Genomic DNA, 21,807 nt, shown 5'->3' with positions numbered 1-21,807 from the left:
TTGTGTACACACATTGATAACCAACCCAGAAAAGTCTCATTGATATAGCTTTATTCTCTTGTACATTATATATATCATACTAAAATAAACACAAGTTAAAAAAATGAACAAAGCAACTGTACAAAAAAATGTATATATACTACATCTTAATTACAGAACAGTCTACTGTCCAAAAAAGGCACTAAATTCTGAAATGGGCAATACAGTAATTTTCGAACATAACTAGATTTGAGATTGATACAACAGCATTCAGTCCTCTTTTTCGGAGCTATATTGGGATGAAGTGGATGGTTGTTTTTCACTGGGGACACACGAGGACATGTGGACATGTGGACCCTGACACACCAACGAGAGGACGTCCCCTTCAGAGTGAGCACTACACGACACCGGGTGAGGAGAGCCTGGTTCAGGGTTCAGTCTGTTTTTTTTACCAGAATCTTAACTTCTTGAGCACCTGAGGGTTCGTTCTCCCGTCCCACAAACATTTTCCTGTCGACCTTGAACGCTCACATAAAAATACTGCTGGATTAAAACTTGTACTTTGCTAAATCGGGGCACGGCGTCTCTCAAACACTAAGGCAGTTCATTTAAAAGTGTCTTATAGTGAGAGAATAATCTCTAAATGCACTCTTTGTAGGCTTTTCCTTCCACCGACGTCTTGTCTCAATGTCTAACGTACAATACTCTCTGTACGGGGACTGAACGTCACACCAAACTCCACAGAAACAAAGAAATCATACAGAGAAAAGGTTTGCCTGTTAATGTCTAATAGTGTTTTATATAAAATACTGTGCGCGGCAGCTGAGTAGTGTGAGTCAATTCTTAAAATATGTACATGCTTCGCTTTACATCCGTCAGTGTGAGGTGTTTAAAGGAACAACAATGGGGCGTCAATAACCAAACAAACAGGGAGTTAGCCTCGTTTCCATCTCTGCTACAGTTTCACCCGACAGCAGACTTGAAACACAGTTTTTGTGTTTTCTAATAACTTCGACATCAAAGTGGAACAAAATGGAAGTTGGCATTGTATTTCCATAAAACCTTAATGCAGTCTCTAATAATTAATTATGTAACTGTAGTTATCATTTAAAATTTAAGCATTTCTCTGAGCCATATCTGATGAATTATGCACTTCTGTTTGTTAGAAGAAGGTCAACATTAAAACACTAGATTTCACCATGGAGTTTGGTGCGGCGTTAAGTAGAGAACAGCTCATACAGGACTCGGTCATGTGATGTGGTGGTGAAGCAGCTGTATTTACACGACTCTCCACAGCAGCCCCACAGAAAGTATACTGGACGTCTGCCATTACAAAAGGAGGCTCAGGGGAAGGAAGGTTTACATTTTAAGCTTATTCAAGAGCAATTCGTTTTTAATAATAAGGTGCTTCATCATTCATCTTTCACAAAATAGCTTTCTACCTTCAGACACAAACGGGGGGAGACTGTTGTTCAGTCAAATAAGGGATGATATAAAAAAAACGGTTTAAATGAGAACAAAAATATGTCAGGAGAAAATTAAAAAGCAAGATTAATTTAACAATAAAAGCATGTTTCATTTCAAAACATATGTCATTCTTTTTTTTGTACATTACCATATAAAATGAGTATAAATACATATTGTTTTTTTTCATCTTTCAACCCTTTCTCTTTGAAAACACAGGTCCCAGTTCTGAGTCGCTGTATTTCGCAGCTTCGTACACACAGAAGATTTCAACAGAGCTTTACTGGACCAGAACACGGAGCGATGTGGGAGATGTTCCCACGAGCAGGATCCAGATATCACATTATTCCATATCACCAACGTCCGTATCTCAATATTTAAAAATGTGAGGAGTTAATCAGATTTCTGGCTGAACTGCTTAGTTTCATCCGGACTAGCAGAACATTTTCCCAGTTCTCCAAAACTGTTTGACTTTGGGGAAAATATGCTTATTAGCTTTCTTGCTGAGAGTTGGATGAGAAGATCAATACCGCTCACGTCTGTACGCCCAAATATGGAGCTACAGGAAGGAGACAGTTAGCTTAGCATAAAGACTGGAAACAGGGTGGAATAGCTAGCCTGTCTCTGTCCAGTGATGAAAAAAATATCCTGTATGTTCAGTCTCTAACAGTAAAACTGAAGGTTTTTATAGTGTTATGTGCTGTCAGCTAAATGTAAAGCTAGAGCTAAGAGACAGTTAGCTTCAGGACAGGAAGCAGAAGAAGACAGCTAGCCTAGCGCTGTCCGACGGTTAAAACAACATCTTTCTACTCACACCTGAGAGCTCGTTAATTAACCTGTTGGATCATCTGCAAAAGTAGTGAAAGTGCTCAGGAAGTCACTGCGCCACAAACCAGTTTGTCAGCTTGGCTTTGTTGAACTAAATACTTTATATGGCTTTAATAAAAACTAAATATATCAGGTTATTCACCAGCTGCAGAGGCGCTGGTGGGCAGATGATTTTCACCTTTGGACAAACGCCTGCTCGCCCTTTTCTTCTGCTTCAGTCTTCATGTTAAACTGAGCTCAGCTAAGCTCAGCTAAGCTCAGCTAAGCTCAGCTAAGCTCAGCTAAGCTCAGCTAAGCTAAGCTAAGCTAAGCTAACCGTCTCCAGGAGTCATGAGGGTGGTTTCAATCTTCTGATCCAACTCTTGAGGAAACAGTGAATACTTCTCGTTTCAAGAAAAGAGGAAAACTATTATTTCATTTTATCAACCACCGTCTAAATATGAAGATATCAGTCAAAGACTGAGCGAGCAGCTGATACGTGAACATTAGTGAGCTGTACCGGATCAGAACACAGCACTTTGTCTCTGCTTATAGCGTTTTGATGATCTTCAGTTGAAGGTGGTTCTGGAAAGGTTCCACCTGGAGCAAAAAAGTGGAAAATGATTTCCAGTATGACCATTTTAAATGTCTTTGAAGTGGTGCTTTTACCTTTGAGGCTATATGAATTAAATTAAAAGCAGAACTTCCTCTGATATTCTGAACCATCTCCAGCGTGGGTTTGGTCTAATTTGGTACCACCGATATTAAAAAGAAAATCTTCTGACAGCACATTCTTGAAGCTATTACAAAGAGGCAGCGTCACAGAACAAGTAGTAAATAGCTTAGGGGTATTTTTTTTTTTAAATCGTTATACATCTGGCTGCTAATACCTTTATATCTTTACAGACACAGGCCTGCTGTAGTGTCACGCCCACGTACGACGCCACGCCGGCTCAAGAAGCTTCACTGAGTACGAGAAACGACCTACAGACGCCGAAGGAGTTCGTAGAAATCGCTTTGGATGAACACTAACACTATCTTCAGATCGGTCTTAGCTTAGCCTCTTAGCCTCTTAGCTTTTTGCTCCGAGCATCTTTTTCCTTTGGCATGGACGACATTTAAAAAAAAAAAAAAGTTAAAAAAAGCACGATTCCCCTTATAAGATAGCTTAAGTTTGCTTGATTATCACATTGACCCTTAACTGATTCTCATAGCCTCGAGTACTTAACAATAGTGGCACTGGGAAGCTAAACAACAAGGCAGAATGATTGTATATCCAGTCGCTAAAAAACTAGAGGGAGATGTCAGTGAAGGAACTAAAACCTCTGCTGCTGTCGGACGAGACGTTAAGTCTGGCATTTTTTATGCATACTGAAAAAAAGCTTCTTCCTTGTTGTCAGGAAAAAAACTTGAAAACCTGCTGTGTTCTGCAAAAAGTAAAGGAGTAGTTGTCTGTGTGAAATTAAGGCTACTTCTTTTTTAGCTGACTTTTAAGAGGTTTTCATCCAACAGCAGCTCTAGTGTAGGAAAATAAAAAGCCACTCCGCTGAGGAGTGATAACTACAGAGGGTAGAGGACAGTGACTGGACACTTCTGTCTGCCGGTATCATCCTTTCTCATCGCCTCGGTGCCACACGGGGAGAGAGGGAACGTCTCAGCGTCCATCTTTCCCCCGGACAACGACTGGAGGCTGCTCTTCTGATGAATTGCACGATGAAGAGGTTGAATTTTTGAGGGTTATGTAGGCAGGTAGGTAGGTAAGTAGGTAGCACACCATGAGGTGAGTGTGACTGAGAACCATAAGAACCATATATATATTATATATACAGTACACGTTATTTTTCTGAGGTTGACGCTGAGGTGAGATAGACTGAGGATCGGCTCAGACAACCAGGCTGGAGAGGGAAGGAAGAGGGGTGTGAGGAAGAGGAGAGGAGAGAGCAGAGGTATCCTGTGAGGAGGAGAGTGTATTCAGGAGGAAGAGGAGGGAGGAGAGAGCAGAGGTATCCTGTGAGGAGAGAGTGTATTCAGGAGGAAGAGGAGGGAGGAGAGAGCAGAGGTATCCTGTGAGGAGGAGAGTGTATTCAGGAGGAAGAGGAGGGAGGAGAGAGCAGAGGTATCCTGTGAGGAGAGAGTGTTTTCAGGAGGAAGAGGGGAGTTCCTGGGAGACACAATCCAAGACGACGATCACCATCTTGGGGGTTTTTAAGGACCCCTGTTCTTCTTTCCGTGGAGCATTTTCACAGGATGTATACTGACACATTTCCAGCTGCCAGCTGTGTCAATATATTGGGTGGAGTGGAGAGGGGTCGGGGTGGAGGTGGGGGGGGTAATTACTGTTTACATGGACTTTGTGGGAGGAGGGAAGCTGAGAGAGAAGGATCAGCCGGCTGAGGGACAGATTCAGAAGGTTTACTAAGTAGCATTATTTTGGTCTCTTTTTACAGCCCCGTTTCGCACCTTTTTCTACTCCTTCCTTCCCTTTTCTCTCTCCGCTCGGACCGCTCCCTCCGTCCCAGTTCCTGTGCAGTTCATTCGTCCTCCAGGGACTCCGTCTTGATGTCGTTGGGGACCCCTCCGGTTCTGGACAGGGCCAGGATGGTGTGGTTGACGGCAGCCATCTCCACGGCCAGAGAGATGGGGTCCTGGTGCTCGCTGTGTGCTGCGCTGTCGTCCTGGGGCGAGGAGGGAGGGAAGACAACGGTCAGGAGACAAAAACAGCTTCACGAGGTGTGAACAAGTACAAAGAAACAGGAATTCTACTTTTGCATTATTTTCCACCTATTTTCCACCTTTTCCTACACGCTGACCAACTAAACCCCTTTGGAAAACATCTAATGTCCAGTGATAGCTTAGCAGCTGTATCGCAGCACAGCACAGCAGGCCTGTGAGGCTGTTGAACAGCGGTTTTGTTTTTTTCAGCCTTTCCAAAATAGAAAAAACACACAGAGAGCACAAGTGTTACATGAATTAAACGACGTGTTCATCGGCTCTCGTGTGAGCTTCAATCGTTAGCATATCAAGAGACGACATCCAGCATCAGATCCACTTTTAAGTGACGTGCCGTCTGATTGCTGTACACTGACAGCTATTTAAAGCCGTGCAATCAGAGAATCATTGTGATGAAGGGACCTCTTTTAACCTCCGTCTGATCTGACTGAGCGGCCTTGGCCTCTTTTTTTGGACTGCAGTGGAGAGCAGCGCCTCGACAACCACAGGCTGGAAGATATGCAGCATCATAAGTGATGAAGTGCTGATCCAAACTGAGACAGTATGAGGCGGGTCAGAGAGGACCGGATCCCATCTGCCTGCAGATGAATATGCGGTGTTGTGGTAAACACACCGACATGTTACCTGTGTGGATGCTACGTGTGTGGATGTTGCCTGTGTGGATGTTGCCTGTGTGGATGTTGCCTGTGTGGATGTTGCCTGTGTGGATGTTGCCTGTGTGGATGTTGCCTGTGTGGATGCTACCTGTGTGGATGTTACCTGTGTGGATGTTGCCTGTGTGGATGTTGCCTGTGTGGATGTTGCCTGTGTGGATGTTGCCTGTGTGGATGCTACCTGTGTGGATGTTGCCTGTGTGGATGTTACCTGTGTTGATGTTACCTGTGTGGATGTTGCCTGTGTGGATGTTACCTGTGTGGATGTTGCCTGTGTGGATGTTGCCTGTGTGGATGTTACCTGTGTGGATGTTGCCTGTGTGGATGTTGCCTGTGTGGATGCTACCTGTGTGGATGTTGCCTGTGTGGATGTTACCTGTGTGGATGCTACCTGTGTGGATGTTACCTGTGTGGATGTTGCCTGTGTGGATGTTACCTGTGTTGGTGAGGTGGGCTCCAGTCGGTAAAGGCCAAAAGGTCGGCTGAGAGGTCTCTTGTCAAAATAGGGCAGGTCACAGGCCTGCAGGAGAAAAGATTCAAAACATTAACTCAAGTTTCATTCAAGAAAAAATATATTCAGAGTGATTTTAATTATTCGACACTTGTCTTGTTCTCTGGATGACGACATTAAACAGACCCTGTGTTCATTATTCATTAGCTTCAATGGTTAACTGGCTGTTTCACTTCCAGCTGCTCTGACAGGAGAGTTTGGATGTTGTGCAATCAAGAGAGTAAAGCTGGAGGGCTCAAACTAAAAGTTTCTACAATCGCACAGAGCGCTGCTGTGTTTCCATCGCTGCAGCTGAAGTTTCCACTGGTAACGGGGAAAAAAGGGGAAGAGATCTAGTTTTGTTAATTAATGTTCCTCGAGCAAAAAGCTTTGAGCAGCCTTTTTTTAATATAAAATATTATATTATTTGGGGTTCATCTGAAAGAAAAGAGCAGATCAAATGTTCTCTGGTGTGAATTTGTGAGCAGTAACGTGCCGGCGAGGCCACAAGGTTCATCCAGACAAACACCACATGCTGCTCATTTTAATTATTAACACAACTTAGAGGAAAACTAATGAGTAATAAGTCAACTGATGTATTGTATAGTTGGAACAAAACACATGCAAAATGCATGATCACATTTGACTAATGAATGGAGCACTGAGTGCTGTCCAAGAACAGCCGTTTGCCAGGAGATGGATGTGAATGGCTGGCAAGAAGCTGATCCATAAAAAGCAAAAGGAAAAAATATAAATTCATAAATAAAAAACAGACAGAGTACAATTCAAGATGAAGACGTGAAGCAGTGGGACAGTAAGACCTGACCTCGTTCTCTTTAATCAGACCAGTCGTTTACTGTGCTGTCTGAACAGATAAATCTGGTTCTTTATGTGTCTTTTGGGATCCTTAATCTCCGTCTACCTGCTCTGAGAAGTCGTTTCCATCGATGTCGTCGCTGTTGGAGTGTCCCCCTGGACTCTGGACGTCTATCCCATGACTCTCCAGGATTGTGGCTTCTTGGAGGAAGAGGATGGATCATTAGATTTATGGTGGATGACTAATATTTTCCCTCATTACATACTATAGAACAGTGATTCCCAACCTCGGGTACACGGAGAGATTTGTATTTTTCTTTACATTTATGTAAATGAGGGGCAGAATATAATGCAGTCGAGTAGACCAGCAGCACTTTACTAGGATCTCTATGCAAATAACATAAATCATCACCTCTATGACTGTATCAGAAACAATGAGGGATCTTTATGGCAGGACTGGTGTACTGGACTGAGCAGATGTGGCCACTCGGTGTGTTTACTGACACACTGAGTCAGCCGCAGCATCTGAACACTTTGTGATACAACTGAGAGTGAATGAAGCAGTAAACCAAACAGACGTCTAAGTGAAGGTCATAGATAAATGTCGACCATTTATCTATAATTAGCTAGAAGCAATGATAATGGTTCAAATACTTAGCTGAAAGTAATGGACAGATGGTTAAAAAAGAAAAAAAAGAGTAAAAGGATTAACATTTGAAACAGTTAGCTTAAAGTCGGCTGATGGATGAATGGTTGAAACTGCTTCTCCAGGTGGCAGCTGAACAATTTTTATATAATAACTGATGAAGAACATCCAGTTTAAAATAAATTCAAATGAACACGTGAAGAAATGACAGATGTGTTTGTTAAAGGGAGACTTCAGCTCATTTCACCGGCTGTTTGGGGAATAAAAAATAAAAAGGTTGGGAACCAGAGACTTGATACTGAATCTCCATTATCCTCCTGAGTGAGTTTTTAGGCTACGAAGTCGTGGAGCTTCTATTTTACAAATTTAATTGTCTCCTCGGTTCATACAAGAGGATTTCTTTTTTTGTGCCAGAGGTCACTACAGATGTTCAGTGACAGATTAACAACCTACTAATTACTGTGATGGAATGAATTAATGCTGAGCCAGTCCATGCAAAATAAAGTTGTAATTGCTGTTATTAAATATGAAATATTAGTGTTCACACAAAGGGATGTCATTAAATGTTCAGTGGATGCAATTAAACGTGTGAAATTTGCATTTGTGAGTCCACATTACCAATGTTGGCCCGTCTCTTGATCTCTTTGCGACGGTTGGCGAACCAGTTGTAAACTTTCAGGGAGGTAACCCTCTCCAGATCAGACAGCTTCTTCCCTGAAACAAATCACACGACAGTCTGAGCGTCACTGTCTCACCACGGCCTCTTCTCTCCAGCCTGTTCGGGTCTTTTTATTTCATTTCTTGTTCTCCAAGTGCTTTGATAAACACTTTTATAAAGCCTCATCACTGATGACGCTTAAATATCTGTTGAAAAGAAATAACTTGATCTCGTTGCATGAGACCACACAGACAGGACGCAGATGTCTGTACAATTTAGATCAAGTCAGAGGAACATTATGATCCAAGAGGCTCCGGACACAAACAGTCACATCTGAGAAAGAAGCTGCAACAGAGCGACTTTTGGGCAATTTATCATAAAGCTGTTGCAGATGATTGCTGATTAACTTCACGATTAATCAAGTCATTGTTTCAGCTCTGCAACACTTTGTATATTTAACACATCAACGTATAAAGATGCCAAAAATGCACGGCTGACAGATTGAAGGAGGCTGTGTGGATGGAGGCGGTTTCCATGGTAATATTCTGAATATTTACATAATAAACAGGAATATCTGTCTGTTATCCATTAGGACAATAAAATGGCATCATGTTATGTTTGTGCGTTTGTACCTGGTTTGTGTGTTTGTACTTGGTTTGTGTGTTTGTTCCTGGTTTGTGTGTTTGTACCTGGTTTGTGTGTTTGTACCTGGTTTGTGTGTTTGTACCTGGTTTGTGTGTTTGTTCCTGGTTTGTGTGTTTGTTCCTGGTTTGTGCGTTTGTTCCTGGTTTGTGTGTTTGTACCTGGTTTCTGAATAACAGCATTGCAGGCGTTTGCTATCTCCTCCCGTTTGGCCTCGTCTGGGTACTGGTTGTCGTTGAAGTAGCTATAAATAGCAGAGGAGTCACACTGATTAAATTAATTTCACTACACAAGGACGATGTCAACAAGGCAGAGTTACTGCTGTTTGTTATGTGTGCAGCACAGCCGAGCCAATGTTGAGCCTCTATGACACGAGTCACGGGCTCATTGTCTCGGACAGGCTGCGATGATCCTCAACTCCATGTGGAAATAAGTTACGAAACAAACTCCAGTTTATGATCTTTAATCTACTGCTTTTACCTCTCCATCACAGCCAGGCACTCTTTTCTCCAAGTGAAGCGACTTCCCCGACGCAGCCTGAAGGTACCGGGGGCAGTGGTGAGGGGCGGCGGGGTCTGCCTCCACTCCATCTCCTCCATAGGTAACGGAGCTGGCCGCATGTTCAGAGTGGCACCTGGGGATGAGGAGCAGCACAATCACTTTTTGGGTTACAACTGAAGATGGCACGTGTCAGGAAGGTTTAAGCCGCCGTCAGCTGTGGGAACAGACTTCAGGCATGTTTGTGGCCTTGAAGGACAAACTGTGCCAGTTAAAGTCTTAAACACGTTGTAGTAACGTGCCAGAAAGCCCGTCCCTTCATGAAAACGGACGTGAGAATGCACGTCGCCTTTTGCAAATCGCACAATACATTCTGAGTATAAACTCGAACAGTGCTGACGAGGACGCTGCTGCCTCGTCTCAAATCATCACCACAGCAGAAAAGAAAAGAAAAGCACACAGAAGGTTTCATTTGTACTCAGACTCATAAAAACTAGCCACACTGTAGCTGAAAGCTCGAGATGTTCAGTATAACAGGGTCAGAAGCTCACGTGCTGGATCATCACATAACCTGACATGGACACTGGACATGAACAAGGCCTAACTGGGTCGGTCCAGGTTATCAGAACAGACTGGCATGAATGGGGCATCAGTTTCCTCTGCAGCAGTGATGGAGGCGTGTGCGCGGGGCTGGGCTGGGCTGAGATGAGCTGGGCCGGGCTCAGTCTGGCCATAAATAGCATAGAGCAGTTTCCACTGCTGTCTGTGTTGGCAGGGCTCCACCGAGGAACATGCCGCAGAGGACGAGGCGTGGGATGTCTGCTGCCTCGCTATAGGTGCACACACGTATGCGTTTCTGAAGCCAGCAGGAGGCCTGTTGTTAAGGCTGTTAACCATTTACAGTGAAGTGTGGATTTAAGCTTGTGTAAGACTCATCTCCTGACCGCCTGTTTGTCTTCACAGCAGCAAAATGAACCTTAAAACTACTTGATGAGACTTGAAATCAAGAACATTTAAGTGTCAGGCGCTAACATGAACAACAGGAGCACGGACAGACACACAGGCAGGTCGTCTATAATCAATGCCTCCGGCTCTAGAACGTAGCAAACACGAATATTGTTCAAATTATTTCAAAAGCATCGTTCTTCACTGATTTCTTAACACTGTTGCGACGCCGCAAGCTAACAGGGGATGTCAGATTTGTCGTCGTGGTAACAATACTGTCGTATCCTTTGTCGTATCTTTTTCATAGAGTTTTCCATCTTTTGTATCCAAAACACTTTCTCACATTAGTCTTCAGATGTTCTGGTCTCGTGATCGACATCGACACCATGTGTGAGAACAAGCTAACAGTACCTTTACCATCAACCCTGTGATGGACCGGAACAACACCTGTAACTATGGTAACTGTACAGTGTTTCCCACACATTTATTTTATTTGTGGCGGTCCGCCACAATATCAACATTGGCCACCACATATTGATTTCCTGTTTTTGGAGCCGTGCATCCCGTTCTCACTCACTCACTCGTCAGTGATGCAGCATGATGTTATATACTCCGACACAGAGGATGGCGGTGTGGTTTTTAGTCCGCCGGTAAAACCAACGAAGAAGAGGAGGAGCACTATTTAACGCAGTTGGCTTGACCGTAACTTCCTCTGCAAAGAAGACGGCTGGCCTCATCGTCGAGATCACGCCCCCCACAAAGAGCCCCAGGCCTTGAAGCCAGTTTTTGTAGTGGCCAAGCCGTGCAATTACATCGCAGCATTGTGAAAGACGCGTCTGTAGGACGGTAATAAAAGCCGCACAACCCCATGAAATGACTCATTTTACTGTCAGAATTTGGCCAATTCAGTCCAATAAAATTTGGAGAGTCTAGAAGAGCCACATTTGATCCCTATTCAAGTTAGCTTGGCGCTAAACCGGGAGTTAGCCGGCTCACGCTCTATGGCGCCCCAGCTGGACAGCCACCGCCACACTTAAAGTCCGGTTCTGTGGGAAACACTGCTGTACACAACAGAAATGGCATCGACTGCAGTTTCAAAAATGCACTGAAGCAACAAACATTAAAAATACATGACCAACATGAGACAACAACTGGCTGAAATTTGGCTAAAACTAATTAAATACACATTTTTGTCAAAAGACCAAAACCAAACTGGAGTCAGGTGACAAAATGAATCCACAACAAATCAGCTCCGACAAACTGCGGCCGTCCTTCGTCTCCACTGGCCTCACACTCATTTTACACAACAGGAATCTTCTGCTCAGTGTTTTTTTGGGATTGAGGCATCACACACTGTACGTCACATCTCACTGTACCACACACCACCAGGCGCCGTCTCATTAACAGTCCAAGAGGAAGCTGCTGGCAGCACAGTTTCCCTGCAGTCGCCCTCCTGCTGCGATCAGTGAGGCTAAAGTTTCAAACTCCTCAGCTTCCCTTCATTTCCTCAACCACAGCTCTGCACCAGCACTCAGTACAGTGACTACATCAGACGAGTTCCTCTTCCGACCTTAACGACTACAACGACAATGCTCACATTGTTAGTCTATGCAGATTCAGTTATCCTATACATTAAACCTTTGCCCTCTCTCGGGCACCTGCTGCAGGCCTCACTCATGGATTGAGGATCCCTCTCGCCACTTCCAACTTACTTTCTTAACCACAGTCCTTCACTCGCCGACACAAACACAGAGTGAAGATCGAGCAGTGCGAGGCTGGAAACACTCAGATGTACCTGGTGTGGTTTTCTCCAGCGTATACCAGCGATAGAAAGCCCTCTTCTTCTGCTCGCTCAGGTCGGAGCCGTGCTGCAGCAGCCAATGGGAGATCCTGCTCTGGCTGATGCCTGGAAAAGGAGCCGGACATCAAATTACAAAAAGTGTTTTTCATCAAGCCCCTGGAACAATTTACAATTATAGACAACCATTGGAAGTTTTCAAGAGAGACAGAAGGAGAATACAAGAGGGAGAAAGTGTTTTTCTCTCTCCACAGCTCTGAATTTATTTCTTCTGCGATCACACGTCTCTCACACGAGCTGCAGCTACAGAAACACTGCCGGGCACGTTCACTCATCTCTGCTGGTAACTGGGCCGAACAGGAATTTGGGTTTTAGCTTGATACCAATATCTTTGTACCAATTCTTGTGATTTTCAGCACCTACTTTCACAGTTCAATCTTTCTTCTGAATCGCAGTCTTTGCATGGTAATACAAGACTGAATCTGTATGTAACAAGACTGAAACATGGATATAAATCCAGACAAACTGGAAAACATAAGGATCATAATGAACCAAAGCACCTTTGGTTGATGGATACAAATAATCATGATTATACAGTTTGAGCAACTTGTTCTCAGTAGTTGTTGTCATGGAGAAACCTCCATGGTGCTGACAACTGATGGGGGCCCAATATTTATTTTAAGACATAACTTCTTATTTGTCTGATATGACACTAACACAAGTACATTTTCAAAATTGGCATCTACTCCTTCTCCCTCAAAAATCTTTAAAATCCCAAACCTCATTGACCAGATGTATACGAGGGTCCACTCTGTGATCTTTTTTGCATTGCTTAAAAGGTCCTATATTAATAGAAAGTCTGCTTTTGATTATAAAGCAGGTACAGGTGCTGTATAAATATTGCGACGGGCTCAAACCACAGAGAAATGCACACAGCCTGTATTCAGAGACTGAGCCTTCAAACCGGCCGTCAGCTGTACAGTCACTGTCCTTATCCTCGCCCCCATTACTGTTGTAGTTGAAACAAAAAACCCATGCAGAAACATGGTGGGTGTTGCCTGCTCAGGCCTGTAAGAGCTGACCAATCAGAGAAGACTTGGCTTTTCTGAACAACAGAAAAGATCTGCCTGTGCCTAAACCCGTATTTTTGCTTATTGTCAGTATTTTTATTGAGTATCTTCAAATGCTGCATATCTCTGAAATCTATACAACCTAAGCTAAAAGCTTATTTAAGTCAATAAACAATAATAAATTATTTATCTCCCACGGCCACTAGGGGGCACTCGCTTTCAGACAGAGGGTGAATAGAGGTGCTGCAGCTATGGACAGTATGAGGAAAAGACATTGGACATTAAAGCATGAGGACATTTTCTAACAGACACCCAAAAGTAAAAGTATGACCCTGAAAATGAGCACACTGGTCCTTTAACACACAAGATGTCATTTCTAACTGGAAGGATGCACATTTAAAAACACATACATGTGCACAACATACAACAGGACAGACAACACCTCAGATCAACATCATGGTTTCAGTGCTGCTACTCACCGGTAACTTGTGCCACCACTGCCTGAGAGATCCTCCTGTTCCCCAGGAACGCCTTGATCTCCTCTTTCACCATGCTGCTGTCCCTCCTGCCAACACACAGCTGAACATCTTAATACACTACTGGCAGCAGCTGTTTGTACGCAGCCACGTACAAACAGCTCAACAGCATTTTCAGAAAACGCTTTTTCATGGTAAAATAGCCCGATTACAAAAACATACAGGATATATATTTATGTTCTTTAATAATAAATGTTATGTGTACAGCATTCAAGTAGCCAGCCATGAACTACACGACCCCTCCCTCCCTCTGGTTGTACGGCGGGACCACCAGGGCACCCAGGCGGTTGTGATACGGGATGACAGCAGAAGTCCCACTGATCTCCCTCCCTCTTGTCGTCCAGCAGATGACGAGGGCCACGAAAATCTCTGTCAGCGTAACTGACACGTTATTATTTCCCAACACTATGTTCAGTGGTTGTCGGCGCTGAGTTTTTTAGCGTGGTTGGCTTGTGAAAACAGACAGCCTGGGGCGCCCCGGTAGCTCAGTCGTGGAGGCCCCGTCTTCGCTGCAGTGGCCCTGGGTTTGAGTCCGACCTGCAGCCCCTTGCTGCATGTCAGCCCTCTCTCATCCCATTTCCTGTGATCACAGTCCCATTTTTTTTATTGCCATATCGTGAAATTTGGTATATCATTACATCCCCAGTGCATTCAATGTTGAGTGAAAGAAAAACGCCTGAATAACTGTAGGACCAGAGTTCAGCTTCTTCTTTTCTTTTTTTACACAGATTAACACATGTGGTGCATGATGCTGCGTCATCTTTTACACAGCATCAACCACAAAAAGCTTAAATGTTGTGCTTCAGCCGTCGCTGCTGCGTCCCTTCAGATCAGACTCAGACTGTGTGTTTGGTGTATTGTACAAAAAAACAACAATAACGAGAAACACGTCCGATAATTAAATCTGTTTTGTATTGTACCTATTCATGGAAAACCTGCAAAACCGTAGCTCCATTTTCCTCTGAGGTGCAGTTTGACAGCGTTATTATCGATGTATTGTTCTTTTCTTTTTTTCTTTTTTTTATGGCTCCCACATAATCAACGTTGCATTTCAGAGGAACACAAAAGCAACGACTGTGTGAATTTAAATGAACTGAGCCACAATCAGCTAATCTATATTTTCTAAATGTATTTGGTCGACATGTTTCCACTATCTCAGACCTCGGCGGGGGGAAAAAATAAAACATGCACAGACTTGCAGGAATGGAGGGTGGTGAGTGAACATGTGCAGTCACACAGTGTACCCACCCTGCTTTCTGGCTTCGAGCCCAATCCCCTCCCTTATACATACACATACACACTCAGAAACTAACAAGCTTGTGGCTGTCTTGGATTAATTCCTCATCATGCTATAGACTGTGAACACTAACAGTGCATACTTCTTATTTATTTATTTATTTATTTTTAACCGCGAGGCATTTCCAGTGGGCGCCTTACCCCCACCCAACTTTAACAGCACTGGAGCTCAAAACATAAAAATCTCAGCATCCTTTGAACCAGTCAGTATCCCAGACACAGTCAAAATGGAGAACACATCAAAGTCCTGAGTTCTCCGTTAGCTTATTTCTGAAATGAAAATGCGTCACGACTCTTGACATCCAGCATCAATATCCTCCACACCAGCCTCTTGCGGCGCAGCTAAAATTAGAGCTCAAAAACGCTGCTTGTATCGACACCAGTGAATCAATGTAGCACAAGCTGCTGTACAAGACTGAGGAAGAGTGGGAAGTGGAGGGAGGAGGAGGAGGAGGAGGAGGAGGAGGACGTGGTGGAGGGGTGATGTGTTGGATGCCAACTCAGAGGCCGAACCCCTGCAGAGACGGAAATGTGCACTTTAAATGAGAGGAAAAAAATCACAAGGGCTCAGTGGGATTGTTGACAAGCTGAAACTTGGTGTCACGCCCCGCAGCCCCGCCGAGGAGCGAGACACCGGAGAGTCCTACAGGCGGAGGGGACGAGGGCTTTTGAACGCTTCTTAACTTCTCGGGCTGTCTAAAGAGGACATGTAATTTAATGCAGAGGCAGCGTGAATGAGCAACGGGACAGCCAGTGCAGAGGCTGAGCTCTACATGTCTATTCTTACTCCGACTGCTCATACAGGGGCAGCTGGGAGGCAGCAGCAGGAGAGGGCTAGTAAAAGTGGAAAGTGCTCGGAGGAGGAGAGCAGGTGTATAACATGCTGATTATGAACACGGAAACTGTCACAGCAAAGCGCCTAAGTAGCTATTGTGCATGTTTCCAACTCGATGTTATTTGATGTCACTGCACATGATTTCATGTCATGTTTCAGGAGGTGCACGACTGTAATAGCTTCTCTTGCTTCCCACTGAGCCAATGCAAATGTCATCTTGAACCCTGAAGGCTTTTCACACATCTGCTGCAGAATACTTCCCCTTTATGCAATACAGTCTTTGTCGACTGGAAGCATAATCTGAACAAGAAAGCCTTTCTGTTATTGTGATACTCCTTCACAGGGTGAACATAGTTATGTGGTACATGCTGTACAAGACAAACATGCTAATCGCAACTGTCATGTGGTCCTGCTGTGGGTCAAAATATGGAGGCCAGCAAGCTGAAAGGAAAATGTCTGATTCATTGTTTTATTTAGTTGTCATGTATTTAGCTTACTGTTGTATTGAACATGTGCTATTCAATGATGCTTCACAAACTGAATCACAATAAAGGCTCGGTTCTGGGTCTGGGTCTGCTTCTGCGTCAAGATGAGCTCAAACGATTAGCTGATTCATCAATTAGTCAATCAACAGAAAGTTAAATCAGCAGCTATTGCACCAAGTCATTCACTGGCTGCGGCTTGAGTCCATTCATTGAAAAAACAATCAGCAGATTAAATGACAACACAACAGGTCGAATCCTAAATGTCAAGGTGTTGTGGTACCAGCTCGGTAGCAATCAACAGGGTTCTGCTGCAGCTGCACCTCTTCAATAATGTAACTGCACATCAGGGTTGGACCTGTGATGATACTGTTGTTATCTTCCTGACTTATTGCACATATCTCATCATATATATCACCAACTTAGCAATGTACATACATGACCTTGATCGTTTCTGCCGCCCCATTAATTGTTATAGTTGCCTGGTTTTATTAATTTATTTAAATCTTTTAATACTTTTCACTTTTTAATTCCAATGTCTGATCATTAAAGAATGCAAACTTTATTTCTCTTCGAAAGGGTGTTTATGCATTATTATGTTATTATATTACCAATATATCAGTGGCATACAGTGGCTTCAAAATGATATGAATACTGTTTATCACAATCGTTTCCAGTAGGTACCCTCACAGGCCTCTTCAGTGCTACATGTCTTACATGGATCCCACAAGAACACCAGTCTTGAACTGGCTTTTGTCATTTGCCTCAGCAGAAACCTCCTCTAGACTGAAACCTTCACACCAATAATCACAAGACAACACTGCCAGATAATGTAGCACATACTGACCAAGTGAAGAGCAAGGCAGTTTTTTTTATTTGCAGTTAAACGGCAACACCTCAAGGCAGATAAGACTTGTTAAAGGTAACCTCTCTCTCTCCACAGAAGTCTCCCAATTCCCTCCTGCATTGGCACTGGCAGCACCAAACAGATCCCAGTGGCAGCAGCACACCGATGGTAAGTTCATTTCTCTACGTAACCAAACATAGTTACAGACTGGACAAGAAGCTTTTCAGCACAACTGAAACAAAGTTAGACTCGGACGGCAAAACCCTTTTTCAAATCCTGGTAAACATAATCTTTAGCCATAGACAAATTCATTGACATTACCTATTGTAGATCAACCAGCCACGCACAGCTACTGTGTTAAGATTTAACAACAGTTATTCTTGTTAAACATTAAGGCTTGGCCTGGTCTTCTCCTGGTTTTGAAGGCTGCATTACAGTAAACTCATGTAATGTTCTCAACATGCCAGACTGGTCTACTTGCTGTAATATAATAATATCATTACTAATGATTATTTGTCGAAAATCTCTCTGCGTTAATATTTAATATCGAGGTACTTGGTAAAAAATACTGTGATATTTGGTTTTGACGGCCCACGACAGCAGTTATGAGAGTGCAAAATAATGAGGTAAACATCGTGATACAGCCTACAAACATCACATTATTTAAAGGCCATATCACCTGGTCCTAGTAAACATGTCCAGAAGAGCGACTAACTGGACTTAACGGTGAGATTTATTTCCTCAACGTCTGTGTTCAAAGTCAAGAGTGAACTCTGAACAACAGCTTTTATGTCAGAATGGACGAGAAGTCTTTAAAATGCTCCGGACAAAAAAATTATTTTAACATCAAAGATTAAAAGGCAAACTTCTACTGACGAAGATCATGTGAGATAATCAAAAGCTCCAAATTAACTTTGTGGTGAAGTTGTTTTCCCCAATTTCTGTTTCCAAGGTCATGAAGGAACTGTGTTTTTAAATGTGCATGTGTTTCAAAGGCAGCTGCTGCATGGAGCAACTTCTGTGGAGTTTCGTCTTGGTGCTGTTTAATTCACCCTGACATAAACTCTGCTCTCTTGCCTAATCATTGCAGGACTTACTGGCAATACAGACTCCAACCAAGCAGCCAACACCAGCATTTCAAAACTAAACTGCACTGCTCAAAAAAGATGGACAAGAACCTTCAGTGCTGCTTTTCGAAGCCCCTTCAGAGTTTTCTTGTGTGCGAGATGATATCGATATCTAGTCTTGTGCACCATCGCCTAACTACCGTCCAGTTCAACAAGCACCAAACTCGGACAAAAGGCTACGAGTTTAAAGTTTCCCAAACAAGATTCAGAGCTCACGACTACTGACCTCATCAGCTCCTCCACCTTATCGTCGATGTCCAGGTCTTCGTCTGTAGCTTCGAACCCAAACGCTCGTGCTGCGGCCGCACTGTTCACCGGGTACCTCGGAGGAGACAGCTTCCCGTTGGGTGTGGCAGCTAGGCTATCCCGGCCGTTCTGTGACAGAGCCACCAGTGAGACCGGTGAGGGCAAGATGGCGGAAGGCGGCGGCGGCCCAGGAGGCGGGGAGGTGTCATAGCTGTTGCTAGGAGACGGCGAAAGTCCCCCTCCGCTGCCGAACTGTGTCTGCGTGGCGGTGGAGATTTTGGAGGTGGTGGAAGACGCGGCGGCTGCCGAGTGGTCGCCGGCGCTGACCTCTGCGCTGTTGTTGCCATTGCATGACACGGAGGTGGTGGTTGCAGAGGCAGTGTTGTTATTGTTGAATGATGTAGTAGTATTAGAGGCAGAGTTGTTGTTGTTTGCCCCGCCCACTCCGTAGGAGGACGAGGAGGAGGAGGAGGAAGAGGTGCGGCGGCCGAACTTGTCGCCGTGCTCCCGGTCCAGCCGGTCCAGAGTATCGAGCGCGTGCAGGATCTCCTGCTTGGTCATGCCGGTGCGACGCAGCCGCTGCAGCAGATCTATCTGCTCAATTGTGAAGCGTGGCTCCTCACTGAACTCAGACATCCTGCTGCTGGATGAGAGACAAGACAGAGAGGTTATGAGACAGAGAAGTAAGAAGAGGAGGGAAAAGGAAACAGGAAATGCAGGGGGAAGTTAAGGGAAGGAAAGTAAGTGGGTGATCGAGATCTAGGAGGGAAGTGGGAAGAGAGGAGAAGAAGAGGAGGAGGAGGAGTAGGGAGGAAAGTCAGGCAGAAATGACACAGGAGGAAATGAGAGGATCAAGTAGAAAAGAGTGAAAAGGAACGCAGTTGTAGATGGAGAGAAAAATGAGAATGACGGGAAGGGAGTGAGGCAGAGGAAAAGGTAGTGGAGGGGTAAAGTAGAAAGAGAGGGGGGAAAACTGCAAGAAGAAAATAAAGAGGCAGCAAGTAAGAAAAGGAAGACAAGAGCGAGAGACAGAAGTGTGAAAGAAAGAGGGAGGGAGGGGCAAAGCATAAAAATCAGCTATTTTTGGGAACCAGCAGGCAACACACGCAGAGTGCCGGAGTCACCTTGACAGCTGATGCTATCTTAACATCCTGACTGCCGTTCTTTAAGAGCTACAACATATCCCCGGCTCTGCACACCACCCACGCTGTATGTTTTTCATAAGCAATTTGCCGTGCTCAAAATCAATGCAACTGGAATCAGACTGCGGCAGATTTTCCATCTTCTGTGCCAGCCCGACCTGTGCTGATATGATAAATGGTTTAAAAGGGGTCACTGGCATTTTTCTACATCTGTGTTATTCCCTCCGCCGCACAGAGGACAGAAAAAACACAAATGTCTTGAGAGCGTACGCAGTGTTTTTAAGTTATTTCACAGGAAACTAATATGAGCGTGGTAAATATAAGCCTTTATAAAAGGTTAGTAACACTGAGCAGGGAAAAAGGAGAATAACTGCTTACGTTTTAGAAATCACTTAGGGCGGGCATGGATATACATTACCTCTGTGCCACAGGGTAGTTTAGCAGCATGGTGAACATTAACTAGTCTCTACAGATGTCATTAAGCATTCATAGGAAAGGCTGCTCAAGCTTTAAATCATTATCAACAATGGTTACACTGCAAAAACCTGTCACGTCCCAGGAAGATGAATTCAAACTTCACCTGTCAGACTGGTTAGTTTAACATGCAGGTAAGATGCACCGACTACTAGTCCGACAGTGTGAGAGATCCTGTGCTGTTACAGAGGGTCGCCGGGTATTGCAAAGAAATTATTACCCATCCTGGTGAAGTATTTACAAGGTTAACTATTCACTGGGGCTCAAGTTGGTTTAACTGGTGTGAAGTCACTGAGCAATAGAGGTTAAACGCCCTGCAGGGGAGCAGAAACCTCCCTGATACAAACCAGTGGCCAGCACTGGTTTACTGCAGGAAACATAACAGACTGGAAACAAACTTTATGATTCAGTATACTTATATTAACTCCTGAAACACGAGCATCTGGTGCGGGTCCGTCTGACACACGGTTAAGAAAACTAATGCAACAACTTTTTTTTTACAAAGCAAACAGACAACAACGAGGCTTTCTTACCTAAATACTGGCTGCATGCTTTTGACCCTCCCAGAGTGAACAAAACTGACTCTCTGGCACTGAAGTTTTGTAAAATCGCCCCCAGTTGCTGCTGTGTGTGTCTCCTCCATGTGTTTTTGTTGTGCTGGCCGGGGCCTGCAGTGGGAGAGCGCGGGTCCGGCGCTCGGCTCAGCGCTGCGGGGCGAGCCGCTGCTGATGCCAGCTTTCACGCCCTTTGCCCGACAGCTAGCGTTAGCAAACGTTTCTGTGGCAGACGGACAGTGTCCAAATGTAACGCTACTGTAGCCAGCTGCAGCCCTCTGACACACACTGAAACCCGTCGTTTCCAGCACAGCTGCCGCTGGATTTATCCCCACAGCAGTCCACAGACATCGCGGAGTGCGGCTAGCAACTTAGCACCAGCGCTTTTTCTGCCAGCACTCGGGTATGGAATTATTAGCATAACATGCTAGCCATGCCAACGCTGGTACTAGCTGACGTTAGCCGCTGCCGCTGGCTAGCGACCGTCTGATATTAATAACATCACTTTCAGTGTTGAAGATAGCTAAGTACATGACTTACCTCGGTTCAAATCGTCCACTTAACCATTTAACTTTATAACCCGAGCAGAGACCCGCTGTGTCTTTTTACTGCAGCCGGACAATAAAGCAGTTTGATTACGGTGCCCTGTCCGACCCCTTTCCAAGGATTTCTAATCAGAGGCGAATTATTTGCCTCTCCGCTTTGTCTGTCTGACAACAGCCATATTGACAACTAACACCTCCGAGGAGCTCTGAGGGAACTGTAGTCTCCCTCTCTCTCAGGCCGCTACCACGCGGCGGCGGTCTGTACACTAAAAACTACAACTCCCTGACACGAGAGCGAGCGAGAGCTGATGGCTCACTGATCTACAGTTGTCACAAAAGGCGATGCAGTTTTTAATGTGACCACAGAGGCTGCTCCCCTTAACCCTCCTGCTGCTGCTCCCCTTAACCCTGCTCCTCCTCCTGCTACTGCTCCCCTTAACCCTGCTGCTGCTGCTCCCCTTAACCCTGCTCCTCCTCCTGCTGCTGCTCCCCTTAACCCTCCTCCTCCTGCTGCTGCTCCCCTGAAC

General features: G+C 44.6%; 1 protein-coding gene across 5 annotated transcripts; it reads right to left on the bottom strand.

The window, feature by feature from the left end:
- Window positions 1-34: 34 nt before the first annotated feature.
- On the bottom strand, window positions 35-21,637 carry hmbox1b (homeobox containing 1 b). Of its 5 annotated transcripts, XM_084376662.1 has the most exons (11): window positions 20,715-21,190; window positions 18,546-19,208; window positions 13,676-13,761; window positions 12,124-12,234; window positions 9,366-9,519; window positions 9,047-9,129; window positions 8,204-8,299; window positions 7,046-7,140; window positions 6,070-6,153; window positions 2,588-4,925; window positions 35-2,527 (listed from the first exon to the last, which is right to left on the bottom strand). In XM_084376662.1, exons 1-10 carry the CDS (start codon window positions 20,822-20,824, stop codon window positions 4,782-4,784), a joined length of 1,626 nt encoding a protein of 541 aa, XP_084232788.1. In that variant the 5' UTR covers window positions 20,825-21,190; the 3' UTR covers window positions 35-2,527; window positions 2,588-4,781. The 5 variants fall into 5 exon arrangements, with proteins under 5 accessions (XP_084232788.1, XP_084232791.1, XP_084232792.1 ...); XM_084376665.1 differs by lacking the exons at window positions 35-2,527; window positions 20,715-21,190 and adding an exon at window positions 21,276-21,637 and having other exon boundaries at window positions 4,191-4,925; XM_084376666.1 differs by lacking the exons at window positions 35-2,527; window positions 20,715-21,190 and adding an exon at window positions 21,276-21,637 and having other exon boundaries at window positions 4,191-4,925; window positions 18,546-19,205.
- Window positions 21,638-21,807: the final 170 nt, after the last annotated feature.

This window comes from Pagrus pagrus (genome assembly GCF_965226575.1).
Source record: "Pagrus pagrus genome assembly, chromosome: 16".
NCBI classification, from domain to species: Eukaryota; Metazoa; Chordata; class Actinopteri; order Spariformes; family Sparidae; genus Pagrus; species Pagrus pagrus.
The sequence above is the reverse complement of the archived record's forward strand: the minus strand, read 5'-3'. Positions and strand labels throughout refer to the sequence as shown.

Bases quoted from the DNA above. Each gene is read 5' to 3' on its own strand.
- hmbox1b (XM_084376662.1), bottom strand. From the start codon at position 20,824: ATGGAGGAGACACACACAGCAGCAACTGGGGGCGATTTTACAAAACTT. The intron at 9,520-12,123 runs GTACATCTGAGT...CCTCATCCCCAG, and splicing joins GCTGGAGAAAACCACACCAG to GTGCCACTCTGAACATGCGG. The intron at 8,300-9,046 runs GTACAAACACAC...GATTTGTTTCAG, and splicing joins TGCTGTTATTCAGAAACCAG to GGAAGAAGCTGTCTGATCTG.